This window comes from Amphiprion ocellaris, chromosome 1, assembly GCF_022539595.1.
Source record: "Amphiprion ocellaris isolate individual 3 ecotype Okinawa chromosome 1, ASM2253959v1, whole genome shotgun sequence".
Lineage (NCBI taxonomy): Eukaryota > Metazoa > Chordata > Actinopteri > Pomacentridae > Amphiprion > Amphiprion ocellaris.
In genome coordinates, this window is record NC_072766.1 from 22,899,192 (window position 1) to 22,918,225 (window position 19,034).

General features: G+C 40.6%; 1 protein-coding gene across 1 annotated transcript in view; it reads left to right on the top strand.

The window, feature by feature from the left end:
* Window positions 1-290: 290 nt before the first annotated feature.
* The window catches only part of garre1 (granule associated Rac and RHOG effector 1), a 36,204-nt gene continuing 17,460 nt past the window's right edge, over window positions 291-19,034 (top strand). Inside the window, exons 1-2 of the mRNA XM_023275841.3 lie at window positions 291-360; window positions 12,885-14,291. Of these exons, the coding sequence (XP_023131609.2) occupies window positions 13,788-14,291 (504 nt within the window). The 5' untranslated portion in view covers window positions 291-360; window positions 12,885-13,787. The remainder of the gene's footprint in view (window positions 361-12,884; window positions 14,292-19,034) is intronic.

Genomic DNA, 19,034 nt, shown 5'->3' on the forward strand with positions numbered 1-19,034 from the left:
TGTTATAAAATAGACAAATTTGTTGGCTTGCTTACTATCTAAACACAATTCGTTCATGATGTTTTAATCCCATCTCTGTTTTATGCAGTTGATTGATTTAATTGCCCCGCTTGTCTTTAACTATTTGAAGATTTATTAAATTGTATTTTATAACAAAGAAAAAAAAAAGTTGTGTTATTTGAAACCGAGGTTAAAATCCGAGCATATTTAGACCAGTGGCTTTACTTAGACATGTTGTTTATGTCTCTGTGCCTGTTTTAGTGTGAAGTTCTCAGCGGAAGTGTGTGTGTTTATTGCTGCTCCGCTGACGGCTCACACAGACAGGGAATTCGCTGTCAAGAGGGTGGATGCCTAGAGCTGGTGAGCGATGCTTTGATTAACTTAACGTGTACTAACATTTTTCCTGTGTTTTGCTGAAGCCGTTTGGTTTCTCCTCGGTCACGGTAGGCCTGGCTATTGTTGGCCTGTGTTGCAGCCCCACTGGGCCGCTTACATTAGCTTGTGCTTTCTAGCAGCGCTTACAATCGTGTCGCAGAGAGCTAGCTGGGTAGCTAACGCTAGCTCACTTAGCTATATAGCTAGCCTGCTTAGTACCGATGTAACGGTGATGCGTCCATTATCGGACGTGCCTCACTGTGACATGCTTTCCTCCATTTCTCGTGATAGTGGAAATCTTACAACCCCATAACCACTCGGAGAAATGTTTTCAGAGAGGACTGCAGAACCATGTGACACATTTGTGGTGTACAACCCCAATTTGATGTCTGCTGATGATGAAGCGCATCCGTTTCGGCTAGCGAAGGAGGAGCGATTGGCGCTATCAGTTATTTCTGTTGTGACCGCCGCTGGCTTGTATCTACGGGCAATGCTTCAGATTTGATCCGTGTGTTGACACGGTTTAGCCGCGGCAGTGCAGGTACGACAGGAGAACGAGTTAATGAGCTTTAGCATTAGCAGCAACCTGGTTTGACTGCATGCCCGATAACGGATCCGGGCGGTCTTGGTTTTAAGTTATGCGCTGCAGTCGGTAATCACCCGCCGTACAAAAATGGAATGTAGGTTACCGTGAGGCAAACGGGCGACAGAGCGTGATTTACCGTCGGTGTTGACCTGCAGCGTTTAGGGAAAGTGCAGTGGCTCGTTAGCTAGCAGGCGAGTGTCTGGTTGTGTATAGCCAGTAAGCGAGTGTCAAAGACGGGAATGCCGCGGAACCAGTGCTGGGCACCTACCGCCTGTGTGCACCGTGGCGTTTTCCTGTCACTCGCTTTTCTAATGTTTGCCGTGTTAATGCACCGATGTCGCGGAAGCCTTTCCGGCGACTCTGCATTTAGGGCGTTAAAAGGCCGTATTAATAGCTGCGACATAGTGTTCCCATGACTCTGACCATGTCGTCCCGGAGAGTTTCGATGAAACCGGCTAACTGCGCTTGCGGGGATTCTGTTACACCTTCCTGCTAAATAGTGATCGGGTTTTAAAATAACCCCTTAGGGAGAAACAGACTAGTTAGTTTTCTAACTGAGGAGTCAGGTTTGAGTAGTACACTGTATTTTGCCGTTGCATTACTAACCAGTTGTGTTTAATACCGTGTAGAGGGCAGCAGTAACTACTATAGAGGTGTTGTAATCGTATCCACCGGTGGATTTCACAGAAACACACACATACTGCACTGTTGTGGTCGTTGGGCGTTTGGTTCATGCACTACAATACCAAGAAACATATTTATTTCACCCATCTCTTAAGGTTGAGTGTAAATGATCGTACTATGTGAACACACGATCAGTAACTTACGCAACCACCGTGGTGATGTTGGTAACGTGGCTTTATATAGGCTCAACAGTACAGAGGAGATATCTGGAATTGCATTAATAAATAATGTTGCCCCACTTCTCTGGAGGGGTGTAGGCATTCCAGTCTAGCCAGGTGTCTGTCTTTTAACATCATGTGGAATGTGTTTCTTGTTTTGGTTTTTGCCCAGTTAAAAAATAAAGTAGAAGCAGCTCAGAAGATTAGATCATGATTACAGCCAGTGATTGCAGGTGTCTGTTCACTGATTGTCTGAAAGAAATATTTTTCATGGCTGCAAGAAGGTTTGTCACAAGCAGACAATCTGCTGGCTGATGGAGTTGGAAAGTCAGCCTTTTGTCAGCCAATTGTGCGTTTCATATTTTACTGGGAAAATTCTTGTTGTACGCTGAAGCAGGAATCCCAGTTTGTTAGTGGGCTCATGTGACCTTCGTTTTATTCTAATGCAGTGGAAGAGGTGGCTTTGATTTTTGTTGCCTTACAAAGCAAGCTATTGTTACGACGTTGAGAAATGACTGTAAAACGTCATGACCTTTTAAACTTTTTGTTGTGTTGAAAGTTGTTTCCAGTGATAGGGCTGTGTGGATGTTATTCGTGTTGATTAGGAGCCTATAACAATTTTGAACTTAAAGTAAGCATACACATAGAAGTTGGCGTTAATGGTAAGGCCATTGTTCTCTTTTGGCTGACTTGTGCAGGCTTTGACACCTCTCACTAAAACAACCCCCAGACTTCTGTGTTGACATCTGCCACAGCTGTGTCACTATGGAAATACGTGCTCTGCTCTGCAAAATTCCTGTCTCTGCTTAAACCAATTCTCTTCAATAGCTCATTCAACTGTGTGGCTGAATGGTCATAATAGCAGCTAGACTAGTACTAAGGCTACAGTTTTTTTTGTTTCTTTTTCTGATGTCAGTATTTGTCAGCATGTGATATGTCCAGGGCTGACACTTTTCCTTAGTCTAACATTGAATCCGGATGCATGTGTGAGGAAGTCGACATACAGTCACAAGATTACTGTTTGTGCTTGCCTCGGGTGGAGTACAGGCACTTCAGACCTGAATGATATTTCCCTAAACAAAAGGAGCTTTCTAGTGTGTCTGTGGCTGTACAGTAGATTATACAGGTAAGTGTTACAGCGGAGTCTCTGGAGGGGGAATGAGAAGATGGCTCAGAATATGTTATTATTAGGAATTGTTTCGTTTTGTTTATTAATTGTTATGTTATTCTCCTCTGTTGGATCAGACAGATCAATTGAACTTTTGCATTTTGTTCTTGTTTAGTGTTTACGCATTTTATTCTTTTGTTCTGTGGCCACCTACTGTGAGTGCTGAGATTTTGCCAAAGCTGTCATCTTCAAGCTGGTATCAAAGAAACAACAGGTGTTGCAGGAAAACATTTAAATGTTACCTTCAGGTTGTGACGTCCACCAGGACTTCTTGTTCTAGATTTATTCTTACTTGGGTATGATTCGGTTGGTTATGCTTTAATTTGCAGGAGACATCAAGAATTTGTCAACTTTTTCATACTTTGAGACTTTGGCATCACATCAACATCCATGGTAGGACTCATACATAAAGCTTGGTAGTAACTGTACAGTTTAACATCAATCAGATGGTCTATTAATTGTAAAGAAACCATCTCTCTGGCATAAAAAACAAGCCAAAGTATACATATTATTATGCGCTCAAGAAATAGTATGCTTTTGTCACAGTGATTCTTTGTTTAGAAAAATTTTGAACTGTCGACCTGTTGTAAAGTTTTGTGACACACTGGCTTAGAGTCTTTAAAGTCCAGATTTGTAACTACATTGTATTTGCAAGCACTTTATGCTGATGGAGATACCCACGACATTTATGGACCGCTATAGTCCAGGAAAAATATAAAAGGAAAACAAATAACTCCTGTTAAAATGGAAAAAAAATAGATATAGAATAAATTCAGGACAGTGGGAGTACAATTTTTGTTTTGTCAAAGTTAGACCCAGATACTCTATCAAAATTAGAGTCTATCAAAAAGAAAAGCGTAAAATGGTCTGTAATTCTCAGGCCATGTTGTCTGCCTCTGACCAAATTACAAGCGAAGCATGTTTTGGATATGGTTCCTTCATCGTGTTAGATAATATCCACCTTCAACGTGCTTTGTCGACTAGTGTATCACAGAGATGCAGGCTTGTGTGTTTTCAGTTTGCGTTGTGTGAGAAAATTTTTTCCTTCGGATGCACAAAACTAACAACACTATTTGTGCTAGTGTGTGCAAATAGAGCAGGGGTGTGCTTGTTCTCGAACAGGGGATGTTTAAGATCTACATGTAGTCCACTACTGCCTCTTCTGCTGCTTTGTACAGCTAGACAAAATAGGCTGCTTTCTATGAAGAACTCAATAAGTGGCCAGCCCACATAGTGAAGCAGCTACTGGGTTTACAGATAAGGGGGAGAGGGCCTGTGGCATGGGAAATCTCACCCTTGTCTCCTGGGAAACCAGTTTAGTCTTAGTTTGTGGTCAGCTATTTGCCCCTCAGTCAAATGTTCCCAGTGAGATGCATGACTGCTCATGCACCCGAGATGATCAAATATAACAAGATTCAAGGCTACCATGAAACTCTCATGTAATGTGAAACTTAGCTTTATTAATCCCTGCAGGAAATATTTTGCTTCTGCTTTTCCATGAGCAAGTCAGAAGTGAGGGTCAGCAACCAGAAAGCAAATAAACGCTCTAATAAAGATTTCATATGTTGTTCAAGAGCATTTCAACACTGACTCGAACCATGATCAAATGTAAAAGTCTGGTTCCCTAGTACACACCATATATCATATCTGCCAATGTATTTCATTGACATGTATTTCAAGCCATCAGTAGTAAAGGGAACCTTTCTATCTCTTCTATGTGAAGGGTTGTAATAAAAGAGTACTCATAAGTACTTTAACTTTTTGCTGTACTTATCTTGATTTTCTTTTGCTGCTTGTGTGACCAAGCAATACATTTCTGACTGCTGTGACACCTCCATGTGTTGTCTCATTGTGTCTAAAGTGGAAGAGTAAATTCTTACTTTTGTCCTGGCTAAAAATATAGCTCCCTGGTGGCTGGCATGCAACACAGCCTGCAACCTCAGTATACAGCCTGCTCAATATAGGCTGAGGGAAGCATTTTCATCCCCACAGGTTGCCACCAGCCTTTCATGAATGGAACTGACGTCAGGGCCTTTCATCACAGCTTTCACTTGTTGAAACCCACCGGTTGGGCACACTAAACACGCTCTATTGTACAGTGTTATTTGGAGAGGATATCTGAGCTTATTTTGTTTGCTTACTGTTGAATAGTAAAAGGCATTTACGCTTTGTGCAAAGGCTCAGATTAGATCAAATCAGAGGTAACTGAATGAATTGGCATTCATGTGCCCATGCCAATTGTCATCTTTACTCCCTCGGTGAGACTTTAATCAATTAGTAAAATAATGTTTTTTCATGTTAGGATATTGGAATGTGTTGTTATAATTTGATTAAGGTAAAGGTACGAGTTGAAATGTGTGTTTGCATTTGTGACAGACCTGTGAGGCCCTCAAGTATGTCCTTTGTCAGAGAGGCCTGTCTGCTATTTTTATTGGAGCCATAAGCTACTTACAATGTCTGTTATGACAGTACAGGTTAGCCTAATATTATCCAGCCAGCTGTATCAGCCTCCCAACTGATATGAGTAGTAGGTTTTGTCCTAACTTACTCAATAGTGATTTGTTTTAGCAGGAGGAACGGTTTCACTACTGCTTCAAAAGGAGTAGAATCTGCAAAAATGCCGTTTAGCAGAATTGACCATAATTCCACAAAAAAATGTTTTGTTAAAACAACTTGTTGTGATAACTGAGTATATTAGAAAGTGTATATTTAGTCCAAACCACAAGTACAAAAGTGGGACCAAAACAGGATTAGTTATGGAAACTAAACAAAACATTGCCCACAACCTTTAGAACCTGTGGTTGCCTGCTAAATAATTTCAGGAGAAACACTATACTGACGACAGAAAATCTATTCTTGCAGTTATTAAATCATAGCGAAGGCCTTTATTTTCCTCTTCCTCTCACAAAGTCATGCAGCTGCATCTGCAAGTGTGTTTTTTTTCTGTGCGCTGGTATGAGGAGGCCAGCGCTGCCACAGTACTTTCCTTGTGTTCCATGGGCAAGAGGAGCCTGGCTCAGCTCCTGTCACACAGTTGCTCACGGCACTTGTCCTGTCATTTGGACTGACCTCCTCGACCTTTCTGCTGATTCTCAGACTTCACTGTGACTTATCTGCTCTATGGAATGTCTTCAGTGAAGCGTATCCTGACAAATATGTATCCTGAGCTTTGCTTTCCAAAATTCATTTAGTAAATTTTTATATATGTACTTTACACAATTACATGACATTTTGTGGTGACATTTTGAAAACGTATCATTGGTTTTTCTGACCTGCTTTTTTGTGATCGTTTGAACCCACATTAAGAGGGTTCTGGGGAGATGCATTCCTTTGCTTCATTGGCAACAGATGTAGAGGAGAACATTTTTTTTTACTTTGAGCTGAACCTTTTGGAGTGTCTAAAAACAGTGCAGTGTGGACTGTAGGGCAGCTGTTTTACCCATGAAGGCCGAAATAGACTTCATGAGAGAGCTAATGTCGGGCCTGTGGCTAGAGCATCAGAGGGCTTGTGTTTGCCTCACAGTGGCAGATGGATAAGGAGCTGTCAGCATGGGTAACAGCTGCCCCATCCACAGCTATTAAGCCACCTTAGCTGTGATGTGACAGTCACACAAATACGGCTGAGTATCCAAAAGTAACTGCCGTTGTTGGTACCATGAATGGCAATGTCCTGAAGGTTGCATAAGTGAGTTTGTGGCTGGAAGGTTGACTGGTTTATTATGTCAAATTTGTTGGGAAATCCGTGTTAGGAAAGTGAATAAAATACAAGGCAAATGCTTTCAATACACAAGTGGAGCTGCTCAGTTGCCGATGTACTGGATGCCATAGGCATCGCAGGTGTGAATATGTGACAGTGCGATAGCAAGCCAGGTTAAAGTGGTGAATTTAGATACATAACAGAAAAAGGTTCAAATGGTTTTTGTTTTTGAGATTAATAGATTGAGTTAATGGATACTACAAAATGATATAACATCATGAAACCTTGCCAGCATTTTTGGTGCTTGTCACTACTCCTTTAATAAAGGCCCTTCTTTTTTAAATTGGTGTGTTGGTCGCTGCAGTTGTCTACCCAATGGGCTGCACAGACAGGTAAATCATGCCCTGTGCTAGGATTTACTACATACCCATACCCAGTGGCATACTTGGCTTGACGTTTTTGTTACTGGCGACAGGGAGCTTGCTCCAGGAAACCTAAACCCCCTTCCTGTTGAAGCCGAGCAGCTGACATGTACGGTGAGTGTGGAAGTAGAGCTAACATTAGCTCAAAGCAGCCCCTGCTGGAGGAAGGACATTAAAGTGAGCTGGCACAACTCCAGTGCATCCAGAGGGACGCTCCCATCACATGTGTTTGTTTGGGTGCAATCTCTGATACAGTGTGCCCTGCAACAAGAGGCTGGCAGCCAACAGAGCTACCTCGAGAAGCCAGCAGGCCTCATTAATATTCATGCCATGTGTCTTTCTCCTGGGATAACCTCTGCTTATGGAGTTTTTTAGCCAGGAAGGAAATGTACACCACTAACACTCTCTAATAATGTTACATGGTTTAATTTTATCTGCCTGGAATAAACATGAATCAAAGCAAGTAGCACGCTGTTTTCCCCAAAAAATCTGGCTTTGTTTTTTAGGCTGAATCAACTGTGACTAACTGCACTTAATCTGTTGTTACTTTAGTGGTTAACAGCCATAAAACCACATCTGACTAAACCAAAGTTTTTACTTTCAGAACGATATGAATCCATTGCCACAGGTTATGTCCTAATACCATACTACATGTTTATACCAATCTTTATAATGTACAAAATCTTCTAAAATTTCTGTAATATTATTGTGATTTAGCATGTTTTTACGATCAGTCTGTTAATAAAGGTCAAGCTGTAATTGTGGATTACCACTGTTAATTAAACTTAACAAAACATCTAAATGTTTTGTTAAAGACTCAGTATCTGACTTTGGGTGTTCTAAACTGTCTCACCATAGTTACTTCTAAATATTTCCAGGTCTTCCACTTCATTCTTCATTTGACAGTAGTGTCAGTTTTGTTCCCTGTAGTGTAATGGCTTCAATGACCTCATTCGTGTTCTTCCAAACATAATGAGCATACTCTATTCCTGTTTTCCCACCTATCATTTAACTCAAAAGTGTGAGAACTAGAGTAGTTAGCCCCAGGCTAGCTAAACCCAGGTTTCCAGTTTAACTTGCAGAAGCTAATATCCTATTAACTATGTCAACTAGCAGGCATTGTGGAGCACCTGGCAGATTGTCACTGTGCCTGTAATCCTTGGAATTTAGAAGTCTGCACTATTGCACTAGTTAGCTTCTCTCGACTGTTTCAGGCTGTCGAGTGTACCTGTGTCTATTGTTGCTTAGCACATTCTTCTTAATGGAAAGCTTTGTTCTAGGGCTGTTGTCAACTAAAGAAAAAAACAAATCTATATGTTGTCTCTAGATTGACAGAATTGCCCATGGTGTACCAAGTGTTCTTGACCTGCTAGACTTTATAGTGCAAATTAATTCTAAATAAACATAATGGTAACATTTGCTGCATATTAAATAATTTTACCCTTGTTATTTTGTACTTGAATAATAACGACAGACTCGGAGCAGACCAGCATACTCCTGCCCAGTTTAATTTATTTCTGGAAATACCATTGTATCAGCTGATGATCCCAGTGCAAGAACTGTTGACAAATTAGCCAGTTTTTTGCAGACAAGTTAGCCTACTGTTTTTTGATGGTATGCCAGTGGTTTCTGTGATATTCAAATGGCCGTTTGACTTTCTTGCCATCTGTTTCAACAACATGCAGCCTCCTTGCCCACTTCTTTGATGTGATGTCAGCTAGTTTGAAACTGACTCTGAGTAAATGAACATCTTAAAGTTAACATTAAAATGTTAAGTTAGACCTAGCACTGTCCAGAAGGCTGTACTGAGCAAGTTTGACATAGCCAGTGTTTCTTTGTGTATGCTGGCTCCACAAAACCTGAAATTTAAGTCAGAGATGACAGGCACCCAATGGTGGTTATCAAGTTTCTTAATGCAGGCTTTCCGCTTCAAACTCTGTACATTCACATAAAAGAGGGTGTTAGCGCATCACGTGACTCCTCTTCCACACAAAATGTACCAATCCCGTGCCGTGTACTTCAATCAACAAAGCGGCAACTTTACATGATTCAAGAGAGGGATGCTGGCAGAAAACTGTTATCCGTGTGTTAATATTTTATTTTACTCATGAATGCAGCCACTTATTTCTAACATGATAGCTGGAAAACTTCATGTGTTTGAACATGATATTGAAGAAGTGGATTTAGGTTGGACACAGTCAATGAAGGATATTGCATTAGCTTTAGGCCTTATCAGAGTGAAACACTGTTAATCACTGAATGTTCTCTCTAATATATACTAATAGACCAATCTTTTTTTTTTTTTACCTGTGTTCCATTAGCTGCAGTACCAGCAGAGTAAACAGTTTTTACATAAATCAAGTCCTAAATCATCATCATAAATCAGATCCAAATCTAAACATATTTATGTGATTTCTGCATCACCAGCTCAATATATGTTGGTTTCCTTGGCAATGCGGTGCATACAGTGTGCGATACTTGACCTGCACAGCTTCATTCAGCAGGATTAATAATGTACAGCTCAAATTTGTAGATATTACATTTTCTCTCAACTAAGAGTCTGTATCTCTCAGAAAATAGTCAGAAAATGATTTGATTAATGGGAGATGTCGTTTGCAGCAGATTTATATCTGAAACTCTGATTATAACCTGCTCTGGACCAGGTTAGCTCTGCCGCATAAGTTATCACAGTGATTGGCCAGGTTAAAAGAGAGCCACCTTCATGACGCTGAAAACTGTGGCTTTATGCTCAACATACCTTGCAAATTTACTAAGCTCGCTTCGTAGTATAGCTCTCAAGTCAGGCGAGTTCCAATTTATGAAAACTGTTTTGAAAACACACCTCGTTTCAGGTAGCCTGTTCCTCCCACTGTCAAAAATAATGAATCCGTCCCCTCATGACAGTATCACCAGTAATTGCCCAACCGATGAGAATTTGGATGAGAGAATATCGACCAACCAGTTAACTAGTCAACCTGGAGACTACAGCCCTGATACCATTATCTTTGAACCTGAATTTTTTTGCATTAATAATTTTTGGTGTTCCCAAAAAAGAGTTTTAGTCAGTGCCAAAATGATAAGAATACAAAATACATTTTTAATCAATTTTGTTCATTGGGAAATGCATGGGTTTCTGTAAAATGAAACACAAACTCATTACCTTTACTGTATGTGGACTGATCATGCTTATCATCAAGCGCACTGACTTCCCAAAGGCCCACTCTGATGCAGAATCTAATTGAACAATTGCTTTAGTCATTTTTCAGGGAAAAAAATAAAACTATGCAAAATATTCTCAATTCCATCCTTTTTGAAATTGGAGGCTTTCTGGATGTTCTTCATCATTTAACCCTGAGAAAATGTATTTGGACAACAAAATAAAACATTTAAAAATGCCACATTTCATAGGCTAATGATTAATTGGTGAATTGAAAATAATAATTAATATGACATGGCCAACGAAACATTTTTAAGATGTAAACATTTAACGCTGACAGACCAAGTGCAGCAGCAAGATTAAACTCAATTAGCTGCAGTGTACAGGTGTGTGATTGTGTCTGTAAGAAGATAACTTTTTAAAATAATAAATGACATATTAACAACTTTGCTATGATGTGAGAGTTAGAAATGGGAAGCATGTCTCTCTTGTCCCTTCATGAGGAGGTCAGTATTTTCCCTCAGCTCAGTGGCCCAGCACAGATAAGGGTGGGCTGATTTTTTTCTGGGCGTACCCCTCTGTTTGTGAAAGGAAGTGAGGTTTGAAGGTCAGGAGAATGTTGGCGGAGATGCGTAATGGAAGCTACTAGGCATGCAGAGCTACTCCACAGCTGCTTAAACTACATTGACAGCATGCTGGATGGTGTTATCTAGTTTGGGATTGTATTTTCTTTCCAGTTGGTTTTCCTGACTAACCCCAAAACACAAAAGCGTCCAGTGTGGTGCTACAAGATAACATAGTCTAAATATTCCACCGAATGATAGCCGAGCTGTGTTGGGGAGCTGTGTGTCTGAGAGACTAGTTTGTCAGACTGATGTTTCTTGTCCCATTGATTGTAATAGTGTTGGGAGTGTGACTATATCAACTTTAGTGCCGAATACAGCTCTGCATAGCAAAGGAGCAGATTGACTGAAGACACCATCTGGCCTGCACTATAACTAAAAATCTGAATATTGACTCCATTGTGTTCCATAAATGCTTATCTCAGATAACTAAACGTTAGAATACAACTGCAGACCCTGTGTATTTCTTTTGGGTGTATAGACAGGGCTAAAAGACAAATGCTTTATCTTCTGAGCATGATTTAAGTTCTTTTTTTACGTAAACCTTGATTACCAAAGCAGTTTATTATTTAGTTTGCATATATCATTTTAGATGACTGCAGATTAGGTTAAGTATTGTATTTTGTACAGCACTTAACCCAGTGTTATTGTCTGTATTTAGTCTTGAATGAGACTTTGTGAGATTGGTTGACAGTTACAAACTCATCATTGGTTGTCTTTGAGTTAGTTGTAGAAAGAGATGAAACATCAAATCCCCTTTGATCTTGGTGATGTAAATATTATATTCTCAATCAAGTGAAAAGGCCAAAGGAAAATGGAAAAGTCACACAGAAAGAGACTATTGTACCTCCTACTATGTGTAGCTCAACAGATCCTGCAGTGTCTTCCAACAATGGTTTCTTGCAGGAATTTCTCTCTGCAGCTGTGTACTGCTAAACCAGACACTGCGAGAGATTCTTTTCAGAGACGCTCTCTGTGAGGTATGGTGTTAGTAATCGTCTAGAAATGTACAAGCTTAAACCACAGCTCTTTCATAAACTGTAAGAAAATATTACCAATAAGTTTACAGAGCCATGGCTGAAATTCTCCTCCTCCAATCAGAGCAGCAGAATAACAGTTTCTATGGGTCACTGTAACAGTTTATACTCTAAGAATTGTAAAGGGTATTACAATTTGCGGTAAATGTATCAATGGATGGATGTTAGTGCAACTAAACAAAACTTAAACAAGTTATTGTATATTTTGTGTTAGCCTGAATGTGTCTCAACACAGAACAGAATGAATCATGGCAAGTATAATAATTTATACACAGTTTAATAAACAATGTCTGTGTTTGTTATAGATTACACCTGTAAAACAAGTTGAGTAGAATTAAAGGAGACATGCTTGACACTTCCCAAACTGTATTTGTAAGCCTAATGTAACATTTATCTTACAAGAAGAACTTGTGAAGTGTGGTGAAGGTGAATGTTATGACACAGATCAGCTGTAATAAAGGGAAACACTGTGCCATTTCTGGTCAGGAATCAGACCCTGTCATTCAGCACACAGTGCAAATCCACAAAAATGCTCCAATGTGTTAGATGTCTGTTAGCTAGTGGTAAAATAATATTCATAAAAATTTGTCAGAATTAAGACTGATGCTGTTATTGAATCCACAATACCTATTTTCATGCTTCTTGCATTGTGAAATAATGTTCAGACTGAATGCAGTTGTATCTCACAGCTGCATTCAGTGTAACCAGCCACTGAGATAATACTAGAATATGAATTATTTCTTGACCTACTATTTCTAATGGCAAATTATTTGACTCATCATATTCCTGCCACTCCACATAACATTCAGGTATGTCATTAAAATGTTAAGAATTATCAACAAATGTACTGGTCATTTTTTGAGTGCAGCTCAGGTAATTTTGGGGCGTGACAGTAGAACAGTTGAATTCAAGCTCATCCTTCCTCTTTGACATAATGTTAAACCTCTCTTCTGTCTTTCTACTCTTTCCTCCCTTAGGAAATGACCTAGAGGCCTTACAGATACATTTGTGCTTTTGTCGCTCTAATCTGCATCCGCAGAAAACAGCGAGATCTGGAAGCACATTTGTTTCCGCGGTGAGTAATATCTACCTCAGCCAGCAGACGGGAGAAACCAGGAAGCTGCTGGAGACTTCATACAGGCAGACAGAGCTATCAGCTGGCCGCTTGCTCGCTGCCTGCCGAGTCCTGCTATACGAAGAGGATTTGTGACGGACTGGATCTGTCTGCCCTTCGCCTCCTACTCCTCTGCCAGCCACTGCAATAGACAAAGCGAAGCCACATTCTCTGATTCCAGCAGTTACGTGCTTGTTTTTTTTTTTTTAATCGTCATTTTCCCTCTGTGCTGTTGACCAGTGTGTCATTTTCCTTGGACTCAGTTTTGCTTTTAGCTTTTAAAAGGATTTTCTACTTTTACTAGTACAGGCTGATGTAGGTTTATATATGTACATACATATATCTATACTCTGTAAACTGTATGAAGAAGGATTTTTTTCCCCATTCTGAAGGAAAGTTAATGCACTTTAAAACTTGGCTGTAGTACTTTTCTTCCTCTATTATGATCTTTTTGTTTGAAGCTGGAAACAGAGAATCTGGGGGTGTGTCTTTTAAGCTGGATATGACAAATCTGCAGCAGGGCTGCATGTAAGCATTTTACTCAGCCTGCCAGTTTTTGATTACCCCTCTCGGCCTCACCCACTTCTGTGTTGCCCCTCTACAAGACACACTGCGATGAATCTCTGGCAGGTGGAATCCCTGAGCTGTCTTTCTATTTAACTTGAAACAGTTTCAGGATTGTTGGAATTGGTGTTTTTGTAAAAAGGATAAGAGCACTTTGCGGAACAAACGACAAACAGGAGCTTCCGGTGCTGCTGCACCACCTATGTATTGTTGTAGTGCGCAGGAAAGTAAAATGGACTACAAGCGTCGCTTTTTGCTCGGCGGGTCCAAGCAGAAAGTGCAACAGCACCAGCAGTACCAGATGCCTGAGCTGAGCCGGACCCTGAGCGCCTCTCTGGCCTCCTCTTGCTCTGCCTCTTCGCCCATGGGCACTGGGGTGGGCATGCCTGGCAGCTGCCACCCACCTCCTTCTGGCGCTACTACCGCTGTTGCCGACATCCAGCAAGGCATCTCCAAATATTTGGATGCCCTCAACGTATTCTGCCGGGCCAGCGCCTTCCTCACAGACCTGTTCAGCAGTGTGTTCAGGAACTCTCACTATTCCAAAGCAGCTATGCAACTGAAGGACGTGCAGGAACACGTCATGGAGGCGGCCAGCAGGCTGACTGCAGCAATAAAGCCTGAAATCGCAAAGATGCTGATGGAGCTGAGCGCTGGGGCTGCCAACTTTAAAGACCAGAATGACTTCAGCCTGCAGGACGTTGAGGTAGGTGTTTACACAAAGTCACATACAACCTTATTCTATCCATTTGCTGAGCTTCTTTATGCATGATTGTGTCAAATTGTGGGCACTTTAGGAAAATGACTGTCTCATATTTTCCACAAAATATATTTATATCCACATCTACTCTTTGTGTTTCTGGAAAAAAATTTCAAGCTCACAACCTGCTACAGTTGCGCACCACATACTTTATCATATTCATTTACCCATGACTCGTCTTCTCAAAGTGGTGCTAAGATGCTTAGCTGCACTCTGTCAGAGGACTGGCTTCATGAATCAGTGTTTCCTGGCTCCGACAGGTTTCTCACGCCCAGTGTTAAGCTGGTGTCAAGATCTGAGGGTGAAGTGTGAAAAACACTGAAGATATGAGAAGAAAAGTCATCTTTTGTCACTCTGAATACCACACCATCTTTCCACAGCACTGAAATTGCTGATGTGCAAAATGTGGAATATTGTTGCTGAGGTGTTTTCATGTGAGTTTAATAGAGGATTTGGAGACTGATGCACAGAATAACCACAGGCTCAGCTGTGATGTGGGAATCATTTGTCTTGGCTTTAAATTCTTTCTGCATGTCTCTCTTTCCTTTTCTTTGTTGTGTTTGTCCATTTGTCTGGTGTCACACTTGATTCATAATCGTTGAATTTTTAAAAAAAACTTTCCCTAAAAGCCAAAGAGGGATACACTTGCACACACACACACACACACACAAGGGTGTGACATATTGGTCAAGCTGTGGTCGACACTGTTCTCACATGAACTGGGTTTGCATTTCCACGCTCGCATCTTAAATAAATACAAGTGATCAACAGTGTTGAGAACTTTGTCAAATACTAAAAACAACATGAACAATATTGCTAACTGTAGGCTGAGGCAATGAGTTGTCACTAAAAAAAAATGCCAGTGTAGAAATCCCATCCCCTTTTGTGCTGAATCTATTCTCTGTTAGTCTCACTTAAAACATGGGTCAAGAGGTACATGAAGGCAAGTTGGATAACTCGGACCTCGAACCTTTTAGGTTACAGCATCAGTGTGAAATATGCACCTGCGAAGGTTCGGGAAACTGATTCCAAAATGAAGAGACTTCACAGGTGCCTGTTATTAGTTAGTTAGTGTCAGTTCTGGTATTTATCATCGTAATTCCAGTTGTCAGTTTTGCTGTAATTTGTGCTGCTAATAGATGGTCTCCTTTGTGATGCCCTCAGCAGCAAGTAGTTGTATTTTCATCTGGGCACCACAGTCAAGCTACACGATAATCCTTTATCATGTAACATGGAGTGGGTACACGTCAGCGGCCAAGACTTTGGAGGGACTGCAGAACCTCAGTGGATGTGGCTGAGCCCAAAACAGGAAACACTTTTTCACCGCAGTCAGTAAATCTGACTCTCTGTGGTCTTGGGATATGCACAGATGAATATTAGAGGAAGCCCAAGTCTGTGAATGTTTAGACCACATGGCTTGGCACTCACATTTAGTGTCTGGCCCCAGGCATAAAGGGTGCATTTGTTAAAGCATAGAAAGAAACACACTAATCCTTTACAATGGCCTTATTCCAGTGTGTTAATTGTATTGAAAAACACCTCATGTACACAGTAATATTATCCTGGTAGAGTGAAGCATAATGTGCCGTGTGATCAAAAAATGATGGATTTTAACAGCCCAGTAAGTAAAACATTTGATTACTATTGTATGGCACTGTAGATAGTTGTCAGACTGGACTTGACCGCATGGCTGTATGGTTTGGTGATGAGTTATCTATTGCCTGGGTTTGTGTTCTCACAAGCAGTGCATTGTTTTTGTATAAATATCTACACTACTATCTTCCTTGGTTTATTTGGAAGACGAAAACTGCTCTGTGTGCGTACAGAAAAAAACTTGTTTGGACTCAGCTTGTGATAATTGCAGTGAATTCAGTCTGTCTCTTACAATGTGATGTGTTTGTGACTGTAAAAGGGATTTTCCTTAGCCTGCATGAATCAAGGAATGTTGTTTGGCAGCTGGGTGTATTATGAGGTCTTCAAAAAGAACCAAATGCATTTTTGAGTTTGGGGAGTTGTGGTATGTGAGGTTTTTCCCCCTTCTTTCCTTTGCTCACGTCTCCTTTTCCCCTTGCTGTCATTTGCCCCCTTTTTTAACCAAGAGCCCCAGAAGTTCAGGTCAGTGCAGTCTACAAAACAAACCACTTTCTTTTTTTTTTTTTTTTTCTCCAAAACAGAGCGCAGTTTTCTGGCTGCTGAGAGTGACTCTACTGCCAAATATGCATGAAAATGTCACGGTTTGTTTAGAGGCCGTTTGCCGAGCTTGTAAGTTTAAACCACAGTGAAGACCAGAGGCAGACAGAGATGTCCCCACAACCAGAGAAACCTTCATGGTTGCTCTAGTCAGACAACTGTATAAGCAGTCTCAACCTCCTGCACACTAGCAACACTGGAAAAACAACGCCTCGGTCTTCAGCTGTTCAAAACAATCCTGCCATCTTTTTTTTTTTTTCATTAAGTTTTTGTTGGTGTGTTGATGGTGTGTGATCCTTAATATAAAGACATGATCCAGTGGCAGTCTTACATATGGTGTGTTTATTGTGGGAAAACAGAGGATGAAACATGAAAAATGCATTTGAGAAAGTGCTTAAAGCTTTGAGTTTCACACATGACCAGAATGCAAATATGGAATTTAAGAGATGGATTTAAACCTACGACATTGGTTGGAATAGGTTAAAAATAAGTAAAGTTGGACTAACAACATTTCTGGGTGTTCTCCTGTTTCCAGTTCAGACCAACATGGAAAATGGTTTTAAAAAAACCCACAGAGTTTTGACCAGGGTTGGGTCCTTGTTCTGTTTCTATCTAGCAGCACAGGCACAATGTGATTGGCCATTGCCACTTGGTGGATCTAACATGCCAAGAAATGTAGTAGTCTGCATGAAAAAGAGTGAAAGCTGGCTAGCATGGATGTAAACAATTCAGGAGCTAAAATACAAAACAATCACTTTGCAAATTTGAGAAGAAAAATTTGTGTATGGTAGATATCAACACAGTCAGGAGTTTCCTTGAGGACATGGCGTAGTCTAAAGAGTGGACAAAATGTAGCCCACAAGGAGGTTCCAGGGCATGCAAAATTTTGGCCATAAAAGCCTCAATTTGGTGGCCTCTGAACGATTAAGAAGTCGACAAGTATATAAAATTAGGTTTCAAAGCCATAAAAAATAAGCACTGAAATGCTGGGAGTGTGTCCACTGAAGGTGTTGATTGGATGGTTTTCACTCCAGCCCAACTGAACCTTTTAAATAATAATCTCATTTAATCCAAACTGTGATTTTATTTCCTAAACTACACTCAGAGATCAGATCCAGAATGACTGTAAAGCACTGCAGTAAATCAGTGTTAGTTTGGAGAATACAAGCATATGTAAGTCACTTTTTCTAAGAATCTCAGGGGTCAGGACTGCTGTGATGTTCCAGTTTCTGTGAAGTGATTGTGTAAGAGGGAAGACCCAGAAAAAGAAATGAAAAATAAAGGCTAGGGAGCCGGCAATAGATAAAATTTGACCACAGACATTAACCGACTGAGGTAGGCTGCTTGTTTTGTTTTTTTCCACAGATCAGACAGCGGTACTGCCTCACCATGCGACCATCTGGTTCTTATTACAGCCTCACACTCCCCTTCCCCAGAAAAGGTCTGGATCTCAACAACAATGCTCTCCTAGATTTGGTGCTCTGATAGTGCAGGTGCTCACAGAAAGTAAAAGTATAAATGTTGATGATTGATACATGAGTCGCCTCGTTGGGTTTTGAGAGGGGCCAACATCGGCTTGGCTCTGCTGCACTCTTTATTTCTCATACTTTCCATGACTGTGTGGGATAGTGCGCAGCCAATCACATGTGTTATCCATTATCTTGTGCTGTAGCCATGTCCTCATTTTTTTCTCTTGCTTAGTTATTGTTGCCTTTGTAACACTTAGAGTAGTTTTTGATCTTGTCGTCTGCTTGTGCTCATGTTATTCTGTTTTCTTCATTAGGATACGCTGCATATGGTGGTATCAGCCTCATTGTCAGGCCATATGTGTCTTCTGCTATCAGTTATTTGCAGAGACACTAAATCTCCGTTGACTGAGTTCTGATTAGTTGCTCAACATCAACAGCAAGAGCAGGAATTTCTCGTCTTGTGCACTCTGGATCTGAGCCTGTGTTTATTCGGTCTCTCAGCATAAGTTGGGAGTAGACAGAGGGTTAGGCAGTATATCGTCCTTTATACACAGTACGATAGGTCTGACTTAAACTTTCATAGCTGTTATTTTTAGGGCGTGAGAGGTGGTAGTGTCAGCTGGTTGGTCTGTCATTTAGGTCACCATTTTTGTCCTGATTGAAATAGATTGATTACCATGAATTTCTGTACAGATGTTCATGGTCTCCAGAGGATATACCTTACTGGTTTGACGTTTCCCCCATTGCCACTATTAAGGTGACTGTTATGCTTCAGAGTGAAATAGCTTAATGTGACTATGCACCGCTTTGAAGGAGGTGCTTGGAAGTGAATGGTTTAATCTTTAGCCTTGTGCTGTATTTTAAAAGCTTGTTATGTTATCCATTGTGTCAAATCTTAATCTTTAAAGTAAATGAAGCTGTCAAATAAATGTAGTTGAGAAGAAAGCACGATATTTTACCCATGAAATGTAGCGAAGTGAAAGTCTAAAATTGCATTAAATTGAAATATCTTAAGTAGAAGTAACTCAAA